General features: G+C 38.5%; 1 protein-coding gene across 3 annotated transcripts in view; it reads right to left on the bottom strand.

The window, feature by feature from the left end:
- Positions 1–1,413: 1,413 nt before the first annotated feature.
- Positions 1,414–22,171, bottom strand: part of LOC101848733 (thioredoxin reductase 1, cytoplasmic) — a 65,929-nt gene continuing 45,171 nt past the window's right edge. For 2 of the 3 annotated variants that reach the window (XM_013079893.2, XM_035968557.1), the window contains 17 exons: positions 20,614–20,674; positions 20,008–20,094; positions 18,144–18,280; positions 17,556–17,628; positions 16,923–16,991; positions 16,460–16,510; positions 15,852–15,889; positions 15,245–15,349; positions 14,631–14,746; positions 14,060–14,285; positions 12,023–12,112; positions 10,123–10,199; positions 8,890–9,049; positions 6,255–6,362; positions 5,465–5,560; positions 4,866–5,000; positions 1,414–4,262 (listed from right to left, as the gene is read on the bottom strand). In XM_013079893.2, the coding sequence (XP_012935347.1) occupies positions 4,200–4,262; positions 4,866–5,000; positions 5,465–5,560; positions 6,255–6,362; positions 8,890–9,049; positions 10,123–10,199; positions 12,023–12,112; positions 14,060–14,285; positions 14,631–14,746; positions 15,245–15,349; positions 15,852–15,889; positions 16,460–16,510; positions 16,923–16,991; positions 17,556–17,628; positions 18,144–18,280; positions 20,008–20,094; positions 20,614–20,674 (1,692 nt within the window). In that variant the 3' untranslated portion in view covers positions 1,414–4,199. Of the gene's footprint in view, positions 4,263–4,865; positions 5,001–5,464; positions 5,561–6,254; positions 6,363–8,889; positions 9,050–10,122; positions 10,200–12,022; positions 12,113–14,059; positions 14,286–14,630; positions 14,747–15,244; positions 15,350–15,851; positions 15,890–16,459; positions 16,511–16,922; positions 16,992–17,555; positions 17,629–18,143; positions 18,281–20,007; positions 20,095–20,613; positions 20,675–21,091; positions 21,285–22,171 lie in introns of those variants that run through there. The other variant, XM_035968558.1, reaches the window with a different exon arrangement.

The raw sequence follows: 22,171 nt of genomic DNA, 5'->3' as shown, positions 1-22,171 counted from the left end.
CCAGAATAACGGGGCTGGCTGTTCAATGGGGCTCCTCTATTTCAAAGCCCCAACTGCCCAATGTCCAGGAACATGATTCTGCTATGTGATCTGTTGGAAAAGTCGTCGCCTCAGAACTATTTTGTCCAAAGTATAACTTAAATAAAGAGGACCTTTGGACAAAATAGCTCTGAGACAGCGAAGTGCTTTTTTTGTTGGTGATATACATGTACATGCATGCAGAACCAAGTCTTCTCTCTCTATCTTTGTCTTTCTCATGGGAGAAAGATTATCAAGTAGCCAACCAGTGGGTGTTGTGCGCCATGTGTAGTGTGTATTTCTAGGGGTCAGTTCACTGGCGTTATGGGGGGGGGGGGGGGGGGGGGGCAAATTTACATGAGTTAAATTTTTATAAGGACCATACAACTCAGACGGATGGTGGTGTGAAGGGGTAAAAATGCTGTTTATATAGGCACTCCTTTTGGTAGGCCTACATTGGCAAAACCAGGTGGTATGTGGGTCTAGCCGTATACCAGTGGGGGGGAGGGGGGCTGAACAAAGAGGTTTGACTACTAATGCACACATACAGTTGAACCTGATTTAACTCTTTTTTAGTTTTAGTAAGAGTTTTACGGCACTTGCAACACGATAAGGTCATATAAGTGCCGAAGATTAGAGGTGTTATAAGAGAGTAACAAACATGAAACAGAAGGAGGAGAGATCAGGACGATAGATGTTTGATAGGAAAGAAGGAGCAAACCACACCAGAGCACCTGCCAACCACCCAAACTTTAACTCTAAGAGCCGCCTGCCCAAGACAATCGTCTGTACAAACCACCACTTCCCAGTTCCCCCATGCGTCTAAATGTGCAAGACTAAGACAATCACACTTTTCTCCTCGGCAATGGGTGGCCAGGTTAGACAATTTCTACTGTATTTCTTCTTTATCATATTGGCTTTTTGAAGGAGTCAGAGCGTAGTAGAAATTAAATTCATAACTCCATCACGGATGTGTCGAACACAGAAGACTTGAAATCACGCATCCATCAAACTGTGCCTGCAGTCTCAGGTTTTTCTTCTTCTTTATATTTGTAAGATAGCCCTTGAACAACAGATCTCTGTTGGTGGTTGGCGGGTGCTCTGGTGTGATTTGCTTCTTCTTTCCTATCAAATATCTATCTTCCTTATCCCCCCTTCTTCTTTTTTATGTTTGTTACTCTCTTGTAAAACCTCTGATCTTCTGGCGCTCATATGACCTTATGCAGTTGCGAGCGCCGTAAAACCTCTCCTAAAACTTTTTTAAAACAGATCTCTCGAACTACACAGGCTGGTCCCGAAAAATTTGAGCCATCCGTGTTGTACTGACTGTATAGATGGATCCTGAAAAACTATCAATACAAAATTGTGTGTATTAGTACAACAAAGAAGAACAAATTTTGAGTGTAATTTTATGTTTAATGTTAAAGTGCATGAAAATATAACAGATTTTGGTTGAAACAAAACATGCATCAAGATCTTTCAAATCGACAAAGCTTCCAGGCTACTTGATCTCACTGAAGTTCTAAAGGGACTAAAAGAGCATCTTTCCTTTTTCTGCTAAGGTATATAATTTTCATATCATTCATAATATATGCAATAAAAGTCCCCAATTGGAACCACTTGTTAAAGAAATATAATAACAAAATTTGGTAAAGATTCTCTTTCTAGTTACTAAGCAATAACAGCATGGCTCATTACAAGTTGTAAAATAACCCCCCAAAAATGGATATTTAGTAACAAAACTGATCAACAGTTGATGTTATATTATATGCAGGCACGTCAGCATCAGGATATTTTTTCCCATCACCAGGGTTTTAGACAAAGACGGTGACGACATTAATTAAAGCCATGTCAATTATATTTCTTTCTACGAAAACTACTAAAAAGAAAAGAACTTGAAACATTACAGATCTATTTGAAAAACACTAAAAACGGTGTCTATTATGGAGAGAATTTAAAACTAAAAGAATGTTTGAAAAACTGTTAAAGTTAATATTTGCAACATGAAAATAACACAAAAATAAACAAACAAAAAACCCTACCACAGGTACATAACTGTTGACACTTTCACCTCACACTGTGCCTACATTTTTTCACTCCTGATGGTCTTAAAATAAATTAACAAGCTGAACTCTCACTTCCCCATTCTCCCAGATATAATGAGTATAGTACATTTGGTCGCTTTTTAGGAAAAGCGGGCAAACCAAGATTTTATGGGTTTCCAAAAATCTTGACCTACACCAAAAGTGGGCTTTGCCCTACCTATAGGAGAAGTTTGGTTTCATTGGTGGGTATATTTGTTTGGTTATAGAGGAAACTCTCCTGGTATTTTAAAGAAACTCAACAAGGGGCAAAGACTATACCTTCGATTTTCTCAAAACAGCATTTTTCGGGATAGCCCCCTTGTCTTAAAAGCGACTGACTCACCATATGCTACTCAAAACAGCATGGTCTCACTGGGCTATGAACGGTTGATGGTGATAGGATGCATACTGACTCAAAAACAATTTTTCAGTAAGAGTTTTACGGCACTTGCAACACACACAATCAGGTCATTATAAGTACCGGGAGATTAGAAGTGTTACGAGAGAGTAACAAACACAAAAAAAGAAGGAGAGATAAAGACGATAGATGTTTGATAGGAAAGAAAGAGCAACCACACTAGAGCACCCACCAACTTGAAACATGGATATATGATGAAAAACACCATCGCAAAACGCAACCATGAACAACTGAGTGCCTTATTGTAAAGGAATAACAACCGTTGCTTTTATTGTATCTTTGTCAAAAAAATAAAATAAATTAATACTATAACAAGCAAAGGCTAGTTGCCTGTTCAATAAGCTTACTACACAAATGAAGCTAAAGTCATCGACAACAACAGCTGAAACTTTAAAAAAAAAAGAAACCAAAAATCTAAATAAATGAAAAAAATAAATTCTGTTATCCTAACAATTCATGCATCAGTATGACAAGTCCGTAGCAAAACCTTTTGTAATAGAAATAACAATCAGACAGTCACTCGAAAACTTTTGACCCTGTCCATGACGAGCTACAGCTACAGCTAGCTGTATCAAATTCAAGGGCCAGAACATAACTGGAGTTTGGTTTTTTTTACTTTGATAAAGTTACAGAATTATAAAAGAAGTAAAGACATCAGATTCTACACACATCTAAAGAACTGACATATGTCTGATGTTCAAAAGCAATATTTTTCGAAGACCGGAAATTTTGTCAAAATAAAGACCATAAAAAAAGTATCCACGATAAATTGCTCCCAAAAAAAGAGTATATACTTTTGCTCAATTTACCTTTCATGACAAGCCGCTCATATGCGGAGTTAATATGGATAAAAACTTCACCAGCATGTTACCTTTTCACAAACCTAGCTCACAGACATTCTTTTGACAGTATGTAACACATTCTCACTTCTTTCAGAGGTGCACAACGACCATCAAAACCAGCAGACAACATCCAAGTTTGGACGGTCACAAATCTGGCTGTAATAGAAGCCCTTGCACACATAACATGATATAACATTCAAAACATATGCGGATCAAATAAGCCGTGGTCCTGAGAGAGAAACTCTTCATTGAGGTATACGCAAACAGTCGTGTATCATTCGTCACTCGGCTTTCAGGAAAAACACTGTCAGAAAGCATGCAAGCCTGAGGAAAGAACTCCTCTAATTAAAGTATTCGTTCCAAGCTTGTCGTCGTTTGTCACAGTCACACACAAGGTCGCCACGATGCAGCCATCATGGACACTTGATGAATGCGCAGGATCAGTTTCTGTCGCAGAACCACTCTCCCAACAAGAAGAACCAATGTGCCAGCGTCGGGTCCCATCCACCCCAAGACTCGAGGCTTATGGAAAGAACCGTCATACAGCACCCGTACAAGAGTGCTCGACACAAGGGTTTTTCCCTCAAAAGAAAACAAAATAACCCTACTGCTTTCTGTAGCACTACAGCCATGTTGGTAACAGGGAGACATGGTCTACATACCTTTCTAGATATTCCAAAGAAAACGGATTTTGCCACCCCCCCCATTGGTATGAAAAACGAATTCCAACCCTGGAGGGTAGCAGAAGGTATTTGTAGACCTGAATTATGAATTACGCCTCCCTCTCTCTACCAACACAACTGCTGTGTGCTACAGCTTAGCAGTAGGAAATTAACCTCAGCAGCCAGTAACTTCAGCAGAAGCGCCACTTCTTTTGGTCACAGAGAGAGTTGTCAAAGTCTGTGGAGAAAACAGAGACACTCGTTCAAACAACATTTTCAAATAAATTCAGTCAATAATTCGGGACAAAATATTTTTGTTACAGGAACTGGATGCAACAAAACATGAGGTACAGGTACGACGTTTACAGTGACAGACGATGCAGGTAAATTATTCCAAACTTGTTTTATACCTTTAAACTTTAAACTGTCACTAGGATAATATTGAAAACAAAAACTACAAAGGAAGTTAAATCCTCAGCGAGGAACAAAACAAAACAAACGTTTCAAAATGCCTTGCCTTATGAGCAACAAAGTGATGGTGACATATTTTACCAAACATGTCTGTCGAAATATTTTTCTTACTTGCTGGAAGCAAGTGCTAAATACATTTCAAAATGTCAAGGATTCACAAAATTAAGCCTTAAAAAAAGCAATCTTCTTACTTACTTTTTCAGAATATGCGCAACAGATGATTTCATACTATAATAATCTGCCCAAAACAAAATGACAAGCTCCGAACCCAAAAAAAAAAAAAAAATTTCTTTCTTCACTTCAATGTCTGGACATTCGTTAACAAACGAGTTGACTCAAAATATAAAAAAGAAAAAGAAAAAATTCGTACCTCACTGCACGTCGGATGAATGCCAATGGTGGCATCAAAGTCCTCCTTGGTGGCACCCTTCCTCATGGCCACGGCGTAGCCCTGAGTGATTTCCCCTGCATTTGGCCCAAGCACATGGAAGCCTATCACCCGTTCCTGGAACAATGATCAATTTAGAACAATTATGACTACAGTTGAAATAAAACTGGGAGTACATTATGAAAAAGAAAATGCCAAAGAAAACATAGGCCAAAGAAATAAAATGTTACTGAAGTTTCTTAATTATTTTTTTTTTTTTAAGTCAAGTCTTTTTTTTTAAAGTGAAAACCTGACCATCTTTACTCCACCATGAATGAACATTCAATTTTAGCGCCTTTGGAGAAAGCATATCCACAGAACCTTGTTTCTTAAAACTTTTCAGACTACTGTTTCACCATTTCCTATCCCTATACTATAAAAAAAAAAAGAAATCTGAAAATGATGTCTCATTGTATATCCTTCCCTATGCTGTTATTATTTTTTAAAGTACAGTACGTGCAGATTTTACATCAAAAACAATTTCCAGTGCAATGAAAAGATCCTTATCAAGTACAAACCAATTCACCACCCAAATGACTTACATTGTCAGCTATGTTGCAGATCAGTTTTGCATAGCAAGTGTTCTCTTCCTTGTGAGGAACGGTCCACTCAAGAGGCATGAAGTAGCTGTGGTACACCTGGGGAAAAGAAAAAATGAAGAAAAATAAAACAATTCTCACACACTGGGGGGGGGGGAAGAGAATTTCAATCCGTCAATTCTAAGGTTTTAAAAAAAAATTAAAAATTAAAAAATAACCCATACGAATCTCCATTGAGAAATGGTAGGATGGTTCTGCTGTTGAGATTTATTTAAGGAACTTTATTTTATCATAGCTATGAACAAATATACTTATTCCCGTTGCTTGAAACAATTTTCACCGACCTATTCATATCTCACTGACAACATCAGAATTCTCAATCGATAACAACGACAGCATCAGAACAGGTGATGTCAGATTATTTTTTCAAAAACACATTTCCTGATATTTTTCAAGTATTCTATTCTCAGAACATACCAAATCAATGAAGATTAGAACTCATTTTCCATCATAAATTGATTTTTTTTTTTTTAAACTTTATTCGGCAAAATCTCATCCCAAGGACTAACGACATCCGACCAATATTCTTGTGGTGACTAACATGTTACCATTTCAATTCAAGAACAAAATGAGACCACAAAACAAAAGTGTGTGCCCTCTATAAAAGACAACTGACTGACTTTCTAATTGAAAGAACTTTTGTGCATTCCCAGAACTACTAAAGCCAGACATGAGACAATAGAGCACCACGGCCGATGCTTGTTTGTGAGCTGAAAAGATTCTCTAGCCATACCTCAATGTTTTCCTCTCCAAACTGTTCAATAGCAGCTTCTTCTGAGTAGCCAATGCACCCATACTCCAATGGGGTGAACACAGTTGTTGCAATGTTTCTGTAGTCAACCTGCACACAAAACAAACCAAAAATAACTTTCACATTTATAGATTTATGTACCGGGTAGGCATTATTTAGAAGGAAAGAGTGCCTATACTGAATTCAAACACATTTCTATGCTTCATCAAACAACAACTAACAATTCAAGAAATAATGACAAACTCCCGCACAGCTCAAAAGAATTCTCTTGCTTCAGTGAGCGTTTTACCGTACTTGGGACACAATTAGGTCACATAAGTGCCACAGATTTGAGGTGTTGCAAGAGAGTGACAAACACAAAAAAGATGGAGGAGAGATGAGGACAATACATGTTTGAGAAGAAACAAGGAGCAAACCACACCAAAGCACCCACCAACCGCCCCACAAACAATTCTCTCAAACTTACAAACTGAAGAGCAGAGAACTAGTATACCGATACAGGAGAGAATAGAAAAGACAGGCAATACATATATCACTATACCACTTATGTATTCCGACAAAATGGTAGCCATAGGACTCAACTACAGCACTGACTCCACACACAATAAAAATGACTAATGTCATCAAAACTATCTACAATAAGCCCTATCTTTTTTAATCTATGGCATTTGAGTTGACTTAGCTTAAAAGCTTCAATGTGCAGCACCAAAAAAAAAAGGGAAGGCCTACATTTTATAGCAGCCTTCACCTTCATTATAAGCAAACAAATAATTTTTCCCCCCGATACTTTTCGAGCCTGTTTTAACATGAGGAAAAGTAGCATTCACACACAAGCAAGACATAACCTTTCTTCAAAAATGCACAGAAAAATTTTTTTTGAAGAGCAAAGATTTTTAAAAATCAAGCTCACTGGTGTGAATTTTTAAGACTCAAGCTCACTGGTGTTTTGAAGCCACTAATACAACAGTTCCAAAACATTCTGAGGAACATATACTAATTTCATCAAACAAGAAAAGGTGAAAAAAATCTTTGTAAACTCTCTCAGTAAGCACTGAACTGTCAATAAAAATTCATGATACACAAACAGAATCCCGAAAGTTAAAAAGAGACGTTACTCATAAAACAAAAAAGTAACATATATGAATATGAGCAGTTGCATTTATAACAGAATAAACTGTCCTATTCACAGGCAGAGGACCAAAAATGAAAAAGGCCATAAAAAATATGTGCCACTTTTCAACCAAAACACAATTTTTCCAGCTTAAAAAAAATAGCTGCTTTTCTCAACTGTATAAATGAATGAACTTCAAATAATTCATTACAGGGCCTCACTGAGCAAGCACAACTCATAGTGTAAAACAAAAATTATTTCTTTGAAAGTTTATGTTAAATTCAAACTGAAGTTTTGATACCAATGGAACAGTTGGAGCTTTAGGTGAAGAAAATGGTAAAGCCCATCTCCATTTTGACCGCTTTACATCCTATTGAGGAAAAGTTAATTATTTTTCGTCACAAAGTCTTTTTTTTTTCTTTTAGTAGAGGTTTTACAGCGCTCGCAACTGCACAAGGTCATATGAGCGCCAAGGGGTGGATGTCAACAGAGAAGTCCTAACAGGGAATCAGACTTACTCTCTTCACCTCTATAGCTTCAACAGCACAAATTCTGCTTCGACTATCAAGGCACCCCAGAAATATTGGGTCACAAGAGAGTGACAAACATACAATAGAAGTAGAGGAAAAATGACAATAGTAAGGATTAGGAAAGAAAAAGCAGCAGTTCCCTGTTGTAGATCAGGCACAGTTATGAGTGTGACATTGACGAATCAGCCCATTTACAATTCTACTGTGCAAGAACAAAAAATGTCCCCCTTTTGGGAATGGCCTAAAGAAACTTCAATCACAAAGTCTGCAGCATGTGATGTTTGTTTGACGTTTTTTTAAAATTTATCAAGCGTTCTATGGCACTTGCAATACAATCAGGTCATATAAGTGCCCGAAGATTACAGGTGGTCCAAGAAAGTAACAAACACAAATATGAAAGAGGAGAGATAAAGAAGACCATAGACGTTTGATAGGGAAAAAAAGGAGTGAAAACATCAAGGCACCAACCAAGAATCTATGCAATCTGACCAGAGCAAGATCTGCATTCTGCACGGTACTACTGTACAGCTAACATACTTGACAAACACACGCTTATCACTTATTACCAGAAATAGAAATTAATAAACTAATGCTTATGCCATTTCAGAAAAGCAAGTTTTCAAGACAATGCGAAATACTTGAGGAACATCCTGAGTCAGAATATGACAGCTTCATCCAGTGCCTTTTCATGAAATTAGTTATTTTTTTATGGCAGCCTTTCCATCTGACGACAGCAACAATTGAACTAAAAAACAAACAAAAAAATCAGCACTATTTTAACTATTACATGGCAATAAGTAGAAGAGAAAAGGCACTGACTCCACACAAGAATTATTAATGTCATCAAAACTATGTACAATAAGCCCTATCTTTTCTAAGCTATGGCAGTTGGCTTAGCTTAAAAGCTTCAATGTTACCCAGTGTGCAGCACAAAAAAAAGGACCCAAAGAAAGCAACAACCACATTATAACCTTACCAAGGAGCCATTTGCATTCTTGAACAAACGCTGGGACAAAAGCTTTCCGGCCTGAATAGCCACCGGTGTGAGCTCTGGTCTGCCCTCGCCAATGTCTCCGATGGCATACACGCTGGGGACATTGGTCGCTTCCGTCTCATCCACAAGTACCCTCTGAGTTCTAAGAAGGGAGACAAAGGGTTTTTTTTTTTTTTATTTAGTAAACATTCTTCTTGTAAAGCTGTAAGATCATATGTTTTTGTTTTAAATTACAGCATCTGCAACAGCACATTAGGTCATGTAAGTGCCGAAGATTAGATGTGTTACAAGAGAGTAACAAACACTAAAAAGGGGGAGAGAAAAAATTGATAGATGTACGATAGGAAAGAAAGAGCAAACCACACCAGAGCACCCACCAACCACCCACATTGTCAGATCATATAAGAGCCGAAGATTGCAGGTATTACAAGAAAGTAATATACACAAAAATTAAAGAGGAGAAATAAAGACCATAAATGTTTGATAAGAAAGAAGGAGCAAACCAGATCAGAGCCCCTCCCACAGACAGTGACTTTTAATTCAAAGCAGGGTACACTTTTAGGAAGCTTGCAACTTGCTACCCACTCAACCTGAGTTGGGAGCTCTCGTGGCCTAGAGGTTAAGGTGTTGGCCTCTCATTCAAAGGTCCCGGGTTCGAATCCGGGTAGCGACCAAAAAATTTTCTTCTCTAAAATTGTCTTTTTTCACCTTTTTTCCTGCTCTCTAGCAATGTTCTGTTGTCTGCTTTCATTTCCACTTTCAGCACCCACCCCCTCACCTCCTTTGCCCCCTCCTCTGGGCTCCTGACTCTTTCTGCAGCCTTTCTACTGTTACTCCTTGGCTCCTCCTTACTACTGTCTTTCTGCCACACCCCTGATCTTCTGGTAGGAAAGATCTACACCTAGCCTTCTCGGACAAGGCCGAAAAATCTCGGAGGGCCCGTGTGCAAGTTGCACACATCAAAGATCCCTTGGTGGTCTAAAATCGATAAGAGTAGGCTTCGGCTGCCACCCGGGCAAAATTCAAAATTTCCTACCAACTGAAAATATTAGGTGTGTCCCGCGCGCTCATATGACCTTATGCAGTTGCGAGCGCTGTAAAAACAAAAAACAACCTGAGTTGGCTCTGACAGACAGGGTCATAGCCTGCTTCCTAAATGATCTAAATTGTGTCAATGGAAGCGTAAAAAAATTACCTGCAGTGGTAATTACTTACTTGTCATGGAGCTGTACCCCAGCATTCTCCAAGCCGATTCCTTTTGTGCAGGGATCTCTGCCAATAGCAAGGAGAATCTGAAGAGAAAGAAGATAGCCTGCTTAGTTAAACTGACAACCTGAGAACCATTTACAAACTGCTAGCATTATAAGTATCTTTTACCACTCACACAATCTTCCACCCATTTTGTTTGGCGTGAACAAACAGCACTCTCTTCTGGTTTAGTATGAGTTTTACGACATTTGCAAAACAATAAGGTCATATTAGTTCAGAAGAATAAACATGTTACTAGATAGTAATGTACAAAGAAAAGACGGGGGAGGAGAGATGAGAATGATAGATGTTAAACAAGAAAGAAGGAGCTAACAACACCAGAGCACCCGCCAACCACCCACAATCTCTTCCAAACTGACTAGTGTTGTCACAAAAACACTATATTATAGTGTTGAAAACATAACTTTGCACATGCAGCGAACAAATTTATTGAACTCCACAATTCTTTAAAAGAATGTTTAATAATATTTCAATTGGAACGTAAGTTTTTTCACCGCAGAGTTGCAAGTTAACACTACAAGAAATTCATTTTATTTGTTTAAGTAAGAGTCTTAATGGCACTTGCAACACAATTACGTCATATAAGTGCCAAAGATTAGAGGTGCTACAATAGAGTAACAAACACAAAAAAGTAGGAGGAGAGATAAGGACGATAGATGTTTGATGATAGGAAAGAAGGAGTAAAACCACACCAGAGCACCCGCAAACCACCCACAGTTTTTTTCATGACAGAGTTGCAAGTAACCACTACAAAAAAAAAAACAACAACAAGAATATAAGTTCATATTAAAGAAGGGACAAGAGCACCTGCGAACCACCCAGTTTTTTGTTTTTTTATCACAGAGTTGCAAGTGACCACTACAAAAAAACAAAAAAACAAAAAAAAAGAGAAAAATAAGTTCGTATTAAAGAAGGGACAAGAGCACCCGCGAACCTTCTACAGTGGAAACCATATATAACAGGCCCGGTAATAACAGGGATCCAGTAATAACAGGGATATTTTAAATCCCCGATTTTTCCTACTCTTTGTCTCTATTAAAAGTTATCGGCAATAACATAGCAGGGACAAAGGCTCGTTAACAATGTGTAAAAAGTAAGAGAGAGAGAGAGAGAGTAACGCAGTGATGGAGCAAGCCCATGCAAGCCTGCCACTGCAAGCACACGCAGCGTCTGAAGCGAGAGAGGGCTGCGGTGTGCTGCAGACCTCGATCTAGCCCGAAACCTAGCAACACGCACACGTAATGTGTCTACTGTCACCAACGATGTCAAGCGCAAGAGAAAATGCCTTTCAATTGACAAAAAAATATGGAATAATCCAGACTGTTGACAAAAAGCAAGCTCCACTGGCAGAGATTTGTCGTCAGTTCGACTTTCCACAAGGGTCGATTCACATCATTATCAAGGATAGAGAGAAGATAGTGGCAGCATACTCCAATGGAAAGTTTGCTCTGGATCGAAAGAAGATGAGACTACCCAATGCAGATGCTGTGGAACAAGCTCTTCTGATGTGGTTTAAGGAGGCAAGGAGAACGTTGGTGCCAAAACCCCTGTCCGTGGGTACTTGTGGCAAAGGAAACGACCCATGAATAAGTACAGCTGGATTCGGATTAGTCCACAAAAGCTTACTTTCCTTGCATTTCTGATTTAACAGGGATCGGGTATAACAGGACATTTTCTCTACTCCCACCATCCCTGTCATATCAGGTTTCCACTGTAGTACTTTCATTAAAATGCAAATAACCACAACAAAAAAAGAGAAAGTATGTCTAATTAATAACCACAAAGGCAATTCAACAACAACAGCAAAAACAAGAGGAAAACAACAATCAAGAAGAGAACAGCTTACAGTGTTGTACTCCTCCACAATTTCCTGGCCGTCTGTGGTGCGAGCCGTCACCCTGTACCTTCCTGGTGATCCCTCCTCGATCTGCTCAATCTGAAACAATGGCCAAGAGACACATTCAACATAAAAACCAGATACAGTCCAACCTGGTCTTTAGTTTTAGTAAGAATTTTACGGCACTAGCAACACAATAAGGTCATACAAATGCCAAAGATTAGGTGTTACAAGAGAGTAACAAACACAAAAAAAGGAGGAGAGATCTGGACGATAGATGTTTGACAGCCAAACAACAAATTGAACAATGCAAATGAAGTATTTTAAAATAATATACAAAATCAGTGGGTAAAAGCACACAGCAAAATTACTTCATTAGGAAGCTGTAGCAATATGTAACCACAAAGCATGTGGCCAGCCATCGCGGCATGATGAACGTCCCTCTTCCCACAAGTGAAATCACACCATCACGTTTCCCAAAAAAAAAAAAAAAACTATTTTAGTGTTACATTATTATAAGGAAAGTGGTTGAAAATGATTGGACGCCTTTCAAACAAAAGCTCTGAAAATCTTACACTGTCTTTATGAATAAAAACATAAAAGACAATTATAGCAACAGTGACTACTAATCTCTGTTTTCAACAACCAAGTTTTACTATCCATAAATATCGAGGTATGACTATTTTTTAAAGGCATGACGCAGCCCAGTGCAATTTTAACATATCAAACAAGAACTCACAACTAACGACGCAACCATGAGAAAAAACAATCTAGAAAACACCATCAATAAACTCTACAAGCTCAATCTAACAGAAACACGGCTCACTATAGATCGGCCGTGTACTCTTGTGCAAGTAAAACATTTCTTTACCGCAGGCTCTATCTGAAACAATACCACATATTCTTTCACGATGCAAGCCTGTAACGACATTTTGACAAAGGAACGAAGTACTTGCTACTTAAATTTTGATCCATTCTTTCTCTACCAATCTTTAAATTTCTATCACACTCTTCAGTTTTTAAATCAATGTATGAAGAAACCAGCACAACAGATACTGAATGCCCCAGCTTTGAAAAACAAAACTCAGCTAACAATAGAAGACTATCACAAACTGAATCCATCAGTCCAACCCACAAATACAAAGACAAATACTGTCAAACCTGTTCAAGACGACCAAACATTGTCAAGGAGAAAAGTGGCCATCTTAGACAGGTGTTCCTCTTGGACAGTGTTTGTTTTGTTTTTATAGTGTTTTACGGCGCTCGCAACTGCATAGGTCATATGAGCGCGCGGGACACACCTAATATTTTCAGTTGGTAGGAAATTTTGAATTTTGCCCGGGTGGCGGCCGAAGCCTACTCTTATCGAATTTAGACCACCAAGGGATCTTTAACGTGCGCAACTTGCACACGGGCCCTCCGAGATTTTTCGCCCTTGTCCGAGAAGGCTAGGTGTAGATCTTTCCTACCAGAAGATCAGGGGTGTGGCAGAAAGACAGCAGTAAGGAGGAGCCAAGGAGTAGCAGTAGAAAGGCTGCAGAAAGAGTCAGGAGCCCAGAGGAGGGGGTAAAGGAGGTGAGGGGGTGGGGACAGAAAGTGGAAATGAAAGCAGACAACAGAACATTGCTAGAGAGCAGGAAAGGAGGTGAAAGGAGACAATTTTAGAGAAGAAAATTTTTAGGTGGCTACCCGGATTCGAACCCAGGACCTTTGAATGAGAGGCCAACACCTTAACCTCTAGGCCACGAAAGCCCCCTTGGACAGTGTAAACTCTAAAGAAAAGTGATAACAGGAGAAGTGGGCTGTTGTCATTTGTACAGGTCATTGTCTTGGACAGGTGGACATTAGAGCAGTTTAACTGCATACTCTTGATAATCTAGACCAGAGATCTACTGCACAACAAAGACTTCACCACGCCAAAAAATCGCCGATGAATCCACCATTAAACATTTCTGTTTTGTTTCGTTTTTTTCGTAAGTGCTTAATGGTACTTGCAACCCAAATAGGTCATATTTTATGAGTGCCCATCCGTAAACTTTCACACACCTTGGTAGGAACAGCCCCTCTGACAAACTTGACGTTGTGTTTGCTCATGTAGGAGCCGATCATCTCGGCACACTGCTGGTCAAACCCTCTCAGCAGGATGGAGCGGACCATGACAGTGGTGTCCAGACCAACGCCGGCCAGGAAGCCCGCACACTCCAGGGACACGTACGAGGCGCCCACGCACAGCGTCTTGCCGGGACAGTAGGGCAGCGAAAACAGATCGTCACTGGAATCAAATACAACATAGAGATGTAACTTCACTGTGCGTGCAGTTACTGCGATAATAGTTACTTGAGTTTTTATTTTTCTTTAAGTTTTAGTAAGAGTTTTACCACACTCACATCAACAAAATTAGGTCATATAAGTGCCAAAGATTAAAAGTGTTACTGGAGAGTAACATAAAAAGAAAAGAAAGAGAGATAAGGACAATAGATGCTTGATAGGAAAGTAGGAGCAAACCAAACCAGAGCACCCTCTAACCACCCATGATTACAGTTAAACCACAACTCATCCTGTACCTTTTCATTCTGTCAGCTCCTACAATATATCTATAACATGTGAAAAATGTCACCTTGTTATACAGTACTCCTTTGCACCAGGAATGTCAGGGTATCTGGGTCGCTCTCCTGTCGCAATAATGGCTTTGTCAAAAGTCACTGTCACTTCCTGCTTGTTCTTTTTTGTCGCCTGCAGAAAGAGAAGGAAAAACCCTTTTTTTTTTAATCACTCTCACACTAGCGTCTAGTGTAATTATTAGACATCTTCATTGAGAAGACACAGTTGATTCTACGCAAGTCGACAACTTACGAGTATAGTTTTCTTCTGCCTGAAATTAGAACTTAGCTCTCTTGGAAATTCTGCTTTTGTTGTAACTCACCATCCGCCTTGATTTTAGCTCTAAACGTGCACATTAATATATGATATTCTACTCACAAGCAGTACTTACTTGACTGCAGGGGTCAGCAAATTATACATGTGGACTAAACACAGAGGCAATTTATCTTGAAATTAATTACAAAACAAGATGCATGAAGCAAAAAAAAAAACCAAACTACCAAACACATTCTAAAACACATCCAGCATTTTTGCACTCAGACCACTAATACACATTGAAGAATTTTTGATGCATTCAAATCTGAAAAAAAAAATTCCATAAAGAAATGAAGGCCTTCAGGCTAGACAAACCTTTATAGTGTGCGGGTCAACAAGTTGTGCATAGGCATTGACGTAGGAGACTTTCTTGTCTCTCAGCTGTACCCTGTAGCCCCAGTTCATCGATCCTATGTGGTCCTGAAAACATCAAAGAAAGACAGTTCACTTGAGGACAACAAAAATGTCAAAGATTTATTCGTTTTAGTAAGAACCGTAAGGTGCTCGCAACTGCATACGGTCATATGAGCGCGCGAAAAAAGTTGGTTCCTTTCGCAACTAAAGATTTATTCAATCTTTTAATACATATTGGGCAATATGATACATTTATTTTAAAACAAAGATTAAAAAATAGTTTCTATTTTAAATGTTGACGTTTTTATGCCTCCAATGGGGGGAAAAACCCTGGGACTTTGTTTTATGTTTTAATCAGAGTTTTACTGCATTTGCAACACAGTTTGGTCACATAAGTGTCAAAGAAGAGAGGTATAACTAGAGAGTACCAAACACAAGCATAAAGGAGCTGAGACATGAACAATACATGTTTGATGGGGAAAAAGGAGCAAACAACACCAGAGCACCCGCTAACCACCCACTCTGAGACTAAACATTTATAAATACAATAATATGAGCTGTCACTTACCTGAACTGCCTCTCTCATCTTTTGCCAGTTGTGGTTTACTGGAAGAAAAGAAAAATAAAAGGCATATTGTTCTCTGATACGATTACAGATATATATATATATATATATATATATATATATATATATATATATATATATATGAATATATATATATATATATGAATAATAAGACCAATGAAATTCTATAAGACACGAACAATCTAGTATAAATTCCAATATCAAACCAACTTTAAAATGTACCTTAATTGTTGCACTATTCATATTCCAGTATAACTTCAGCTTTAGCCATTATTAGCACAAGACATAAACCAGCCTAGGTCCCAAAACTGATGGAAAAAAATCAATTACATATCTATACAACTCATGAAGAAGAAACTCATTGTTCATATTCCACTATTTCATAAGTTTCCATCATTCGAACTGATGAAAGAGCATATTTTTAAAAACCCAGTTCTAAAAGTAACAGAGATTACTGGAATCAAGACCGACTCAAAAGTAATACTGTGAAAATTTGCTGAAAGTAGACAGTAAAACAAGACATGGGACTGCACAACAGCAAAAAAATAAGCTATGAAAAATATATATATTCCTTTTTTAAAAAGTCAAACCTTTCTCTGGCACCTCCCATCCGAACTCTCTTGCATCATGTAAATCCTCTCCTGAAACAAAATACAAGAAAAAGATGAATACAAGGACAAAAAAAGGAAGGGGAGGGAAGAAAAAAAAAACAATGCCTTAGGAAGAATTCTGGTTCTTTGGTTCGTGCAGTGTGACAGGAAAGCTATAAAATCATGAATTTCCACATAGAGTAGGAGTTAAAGTTATAATATAGACTTTGCACATAAGAGCCCTGAAAAGAATCTAGTAATTTTGTCAAGTCTATATTTACATATATAATAAGGTACAGGAAAATTGTCTTTAAGTTGATTAGCAAGTAACATAACTTTCATAATTTTCAATATCAATTTCCCAATTATTTTTTTTTACAGAACACATACTCAAGTGCTGACATCAAAATGCAACAAAAAAAACCCAAACAAACAAATTTTCTTTGAATCCCTTAAATCTCACCTAAAATGGACGCTCTGTGCATAAGCTTCTTGGGAATGCACCCCACATTTACACAGGTTCCTCCTAGACCTGAGAATAAAAAAAGAAGTTTTAGAAACATGAAAAACATGATCATATACTGATGACACAGGGCTGTCCACCTACCAGCATATGTTTTAGTAATCAGCAGATAAAAAAATTAGTAGTCTGGCTTTAAAATTTGTAATATGATCATGGATCGTCTTCCTCCCTGGGGTGCTAAGGACAGGGGTTATATCCAAGCAAATTTAACAGTAATGCAAACAAAGGCATGATGAAAAAAGCCGTCTTGACTGGTTCGTAGTGACACAGATTGTCCAGGTCTGGTAGTTTTTCTCCCCTTACACACTCTTGTGAAGCTTCCTGTTGGTTAAGACGACCTCTGACCCAACTTTTGACACTCCACTCAAATCTTCCCAGCTCTCCTCTTCCTCTCCGAGCTTCCCTTATCTCCTCTAAAACAGTATTGTCTAAAAATCAACAAGGTTTGACAAAATAGCTACTTTAAGAGCAAGAACATCTACATATTTACTTTTCAAACATTTTTTTTCTTTAAAGTCCAAAATAAAAAAAACAGCTACCCTGTTATAAAAAGTTAATGTTAGCAGTATTTACCCCATGTTGTTCCTGGTGGAGACGGTTTCACAAAGTCAAACAACGTCACTTTCTTCCCTAAAGCTGCTGCTTCCTGTTTGGTGAAACAAAATATACAGAACATTCACACCAGTGCTAAAAAAAAAAATTAATACCTAAGACACAGTAAACAGAGCTCAGAGAGTAAACTTGTAAGGGAAATGTAATTCATTATTTATTACTATTACATTTAATAGCCTTTTAGTAATTCCATATTCATTGAAGGAGGTGGGCTTCGACCCTGCCTGTCATGGCCAAACTGGGCTGAAAGGGATACAACGTCCAAGCAGATAGACTTAAATACTTAATTAAAAATGTTCCCCACAGAGGAATCGAACTCAGGTCTTCTGGGTGCTATGACGGAGCGGTTAACCAGTAAACGACAAAAGCCAGTCACCAGTGTTCATCAAGTGGTCGTGAACAGAAACAACTGATGATATGGGGTTAAACAGAAAATGAACGCAGAGAGTAACAACTGTACTCCTCTTATGATTTGAAAATGGATTTCAGTGAAAATAACTTTTTCACAAATGCAGTATAAAAAAAAATCAACAACAGCCCCGATATTACCTTTGCAGCAGCCAGACCTCCTGATCCACCTCCTATCACAGCAAGATCGTAGTCGTACTTGACCAGGGCTGCCTTGTTCTGAATCATTTCCGTCAGCTGTCCACTACAGTGAGCACTCATCAGATCGTCGCATCCACCTAAGACATAAAAGTAATTCAAACAATCTTATCACATAAAACGGGTCCACTCTGTTTGAGTAAAGAGAAGCACACTGACACAAAATTATAATGGTCATTTAAAGCTGGGAACAGACAGACAGACAGACAAACAGACAGACAGACAGACAGACAGACAGACAGACAGACAGACAGACAGACAGACACACAGACAGACAGACAGACAGACAGACAGACGCATCAGAGGGAAAGTAGAGAAGAATAACTGACCACCAGTGGCACCCTTCAACCACCCACAGAGACAGTCCATACCCATGCATAAAGCATTAAAACATAAATCACATATATGCAACACAAGAGTCTAGAAATTTTTTCATTCAAGAAAATCAATAATATTCACATTATACTCAACTAGTCTAACTTTCACAAGTATTTAGTTTTAGTAGAGGGTTTTGCGGCGCTCGCAACTGCATAACGTCATATGAGCACCAGAAGATTAGATTGTTTTGGGGTCTTTTGCCTCGTAGAGATTTTACGGCCCTCGCAACTGCATAAGGTCATATGAGCACCAGAAGATTAGAGGTGTTACAAGAGAGTAACAAACATAAAAAAGAAGGAGGGGGTGATAAGGACGATAGATGTTTGATAGGAAAGAAGGAGCAGGTGTTACAAGAGAGTAACAAACATAAAAAAAGAAGAAGGGGAGATAAGGACGATAGATGTTTGATAGGAAAGAAGGAGCAGGTGTTACAAGAGAGTAACAAACATAAAAAAGAAGAAGGGGAGATAAGGACGATAGATGTTTGATAGGAAAGAAGGAGCAGGTGTTACAAGAGAGTAACAAACATAAAAAAGAAGAAGGGGAGATAAGGACGATAGATGTTTGATAGGAAAGAAGGAGCAGGTGTTACAAGAGAGTAACAAACATAAAAAAGAAGAAGGGGAGATAAGGACGATAGATGTTTGATACTATTATGTGCCTTTGTTCTCAGTATCTATATGATAGATTAATACAAAGATAGTAAATAACAAGATGGGCCACTCAGCCAAAAAGGTGTCCGCAGGAAGTATGCTCTTTGCTTCAGATGGCGCTGCAGTCTGTTTTGAAGCTCTCTTTCGTTTTTGCGGAAGAAGAATAGGAATAGCACCTCCTTGCGTGCGCAGATCGACTGCTGTTCATCAGCAGTTCGGGTACGTTCAGTGCGGAGTTTTAGGTTTTTTATATTTTAATGACCTCTCGCCTTTCATTCTAAAGTCAAATTAAACAAAGAAAACCATCACCCATTCCTCCGGAAGAGGTTTTTTGTCAGCGTAACCATTTTAAAAAAGCGTTCTTCCGAAATTTATCCCAAAACTTGCTAGTTTCACTTTGATTTTTTAAAACTCAAGTAGGGTAACTCTGTTCGCAAAGAGTGCGCTTTTGTGAAGAGGGCGCCACCAAATTTTGAGGACACTTTTTTAATTGGCTCAAAGAGAGAAGTGGCCCATCTTGTTATGTACTATCTTTGATTAATAGCAGTATCATTACCAGTTTCCTGGCCACTATTAAGAGAAACCATTAATAAAACCAAATACAGTAGATGAACAAAAATATATAATCACAATGAATATATTATTTTTAAAATCTTTAAATGTTTTTTTTTAAAGAAAGGCAACAATTTACACACAGTAATGGTTTTACCAAAGGCTGGAATAGAGAAACATTTTTTAAAATAGGAAGAACATCAAAAACAAGGACTACTACTTGCCTATATGCTGTCCATGGATAAATATATTTGGGACAGTCTTCTGGCCAGACAATTCCAGTAAAGCAGTCTGGTACTTTGGGCCCTTTTCTGTAAAAAAAAAATTTAATTAAAAAGCCCATTACAAATCATTGGTTAACAAATAGATAATTACTGACATGGCAATAATGATAATCAGAAGACAACGTCGCTATATTTATAACACTACATAAATCAAATGTCCTAAAACATAGATCTATTGCTTGAAAAAGGCACGACACTTCAGAGGAAAATATCACCCTTTTTTTCCCCAAAAGTTTTACCATTTCATCCTAAAATAGATCTACCGGTCCGAGATTCTCCATTGAGAGATTTTTAAAACGGGAAAATTATGAATTCCTAAGGTTGAGACATAGATCTAGGCTAAGGCTAAGTCAGTCCGCTGGTCCGGTATTCTTCAATCTTACCGACCATGAGAGACTTAAAAAACACTTTACCATCATATTTCGGGGAAAATCCAAAGAAACTGGGTGGTAAACATCGCCAATCGGCGAGATGAGGCAGCAAAGTGTTAACTCGTGCTAACAATACAAACGGTTACCTTACATACATGTCATTCCTAGCACTCACCTGTCTTGTCCACCTCTACAGCTTCAAACTTGACACTGAGACTTTTCAATAGATCTTTCGCCTGAAAAAAAAGAAAAGAATTTCAAGCAATGTCCCTCTTATTCATAATACATTATTATGACAAGAAAACTGGAACTGCACTGCAATTGTGAAAATAGTGGCAGTTTATAATTCTAGCAACAGACCTCACAAACTCGCAACGTTCATCACGGAGGTCGATGAAAACTAAAACCTTCCAACAACACAATCAGTCAAATAAGGGTGGGCTAAGCCTTTCCCGAGCACATTGGTGACATTTTAAATTTAAAAAATAAAATGTGCATTCTTCAACAAATAAGTCAGTGACATGGTGGTGTTCCTAAATTACTCGAGTGAGCAGGGCTTCAAACTTCAGACGAGTTGAGCAGGCCTTGGAAAGCCTCTTGTTGCTAGACCTTCCGCGAGTAGCAGTAGACCTAGACCCAGCCTCTATTATTACCTTACGAAAAGATACTGAAGAAACGGCTGATCTGAGCATCGACTTATTATAGGACTTCGTAAAGGACTGCAGGATATTATATATACTTGTCCTCGACATGATGCATGGGTCTATGTCATCTTAACCTCGGCAAACCCGGTTTGTTTTTCCTCACTGTCTCCGGGATGAGAATGAATGACCCTGCAGGCTGATGAAAACTTGACCCCGGAAGTTTTTAATATGCCAGCAGACTATTCGCACACATATTCTGCCATTCCCAAACGGGCTATATCAGTTCAATCGCGCAATGTACGAATTAGCGCCTGGCAACGATACATCGTATTAACGTCACACTCCAACGATTTCTCACAAATTATTATGAACGGTTGAAAGAAATTAATTAGTCCACGAAAGAATCTGGCACTCGCCATTCATTGCCTCAATATGCAGAGTTCTGAAACTGACACAAAAATCAAGCAGAAAAATCTATTTCGAAGGTAAATTAAGATTTGAGACCAAGCGAGACTGATATAATTAAAATTTGAGCTAACATGCGTTTATCAAAAGATATGTCGACAGAGTTATGAAACCCAATTATCTCAAATTATATTAGCAGAAAACACACACACACACACACACACACACACACACACACACACAACACAACCACTACACACTTCATTAGCTATTGCAAAAACAAAATGTTATAAAACTATGAGAATGCCGCTCGTCCGAGGAGAAAGACGAATTCCATCAACCTACTTTTAATGAGGTGGAGAAGCATCTTCACTTCCCATAACCAATCTTGATTCTTGTTACACGAACTGAAGAGCTAGTCTACAGCATGAGTCTACGGAAAGGATTCCCCTCCAGATGCCGATAATGTTGACCGAATCGATTTTAAAAAAACAACAACAAAAAACAGCGGCTACGAGAGAGGCGAGTGCCTTCAAAATGAGGGCATTGTTTTGTGAACGCCAGGCGAGATTAGCACATTTTTTATAGACCTTTATCTCTCTCATGGAAGGGAGTTGGGGAGGGGTGAGTAATTCGGGATGGGTTGGGGGGGTGTGGAGGAAGGAGAGAGAGAGAAAGAGAGAG

This window comes from Aplysia californica, unplaced genomic scaffold (assembly GCF_000002075.1).
Source record: "Aplysia californica isolate F4 #8 unplaced genomic scaffold, AplCal3.0 scaffold00067, whole genome shotgun sequence".
NCBI classification, from domain to species: Eukaryota; Metazoa; Mollusca; class Gastropoda; order Aplysiida; family Aplysiidae; genus Aplysia; species Aplysia californica.
This window is presented reverse-complemented; position numbering and strand designations above follow the sequence as displayed.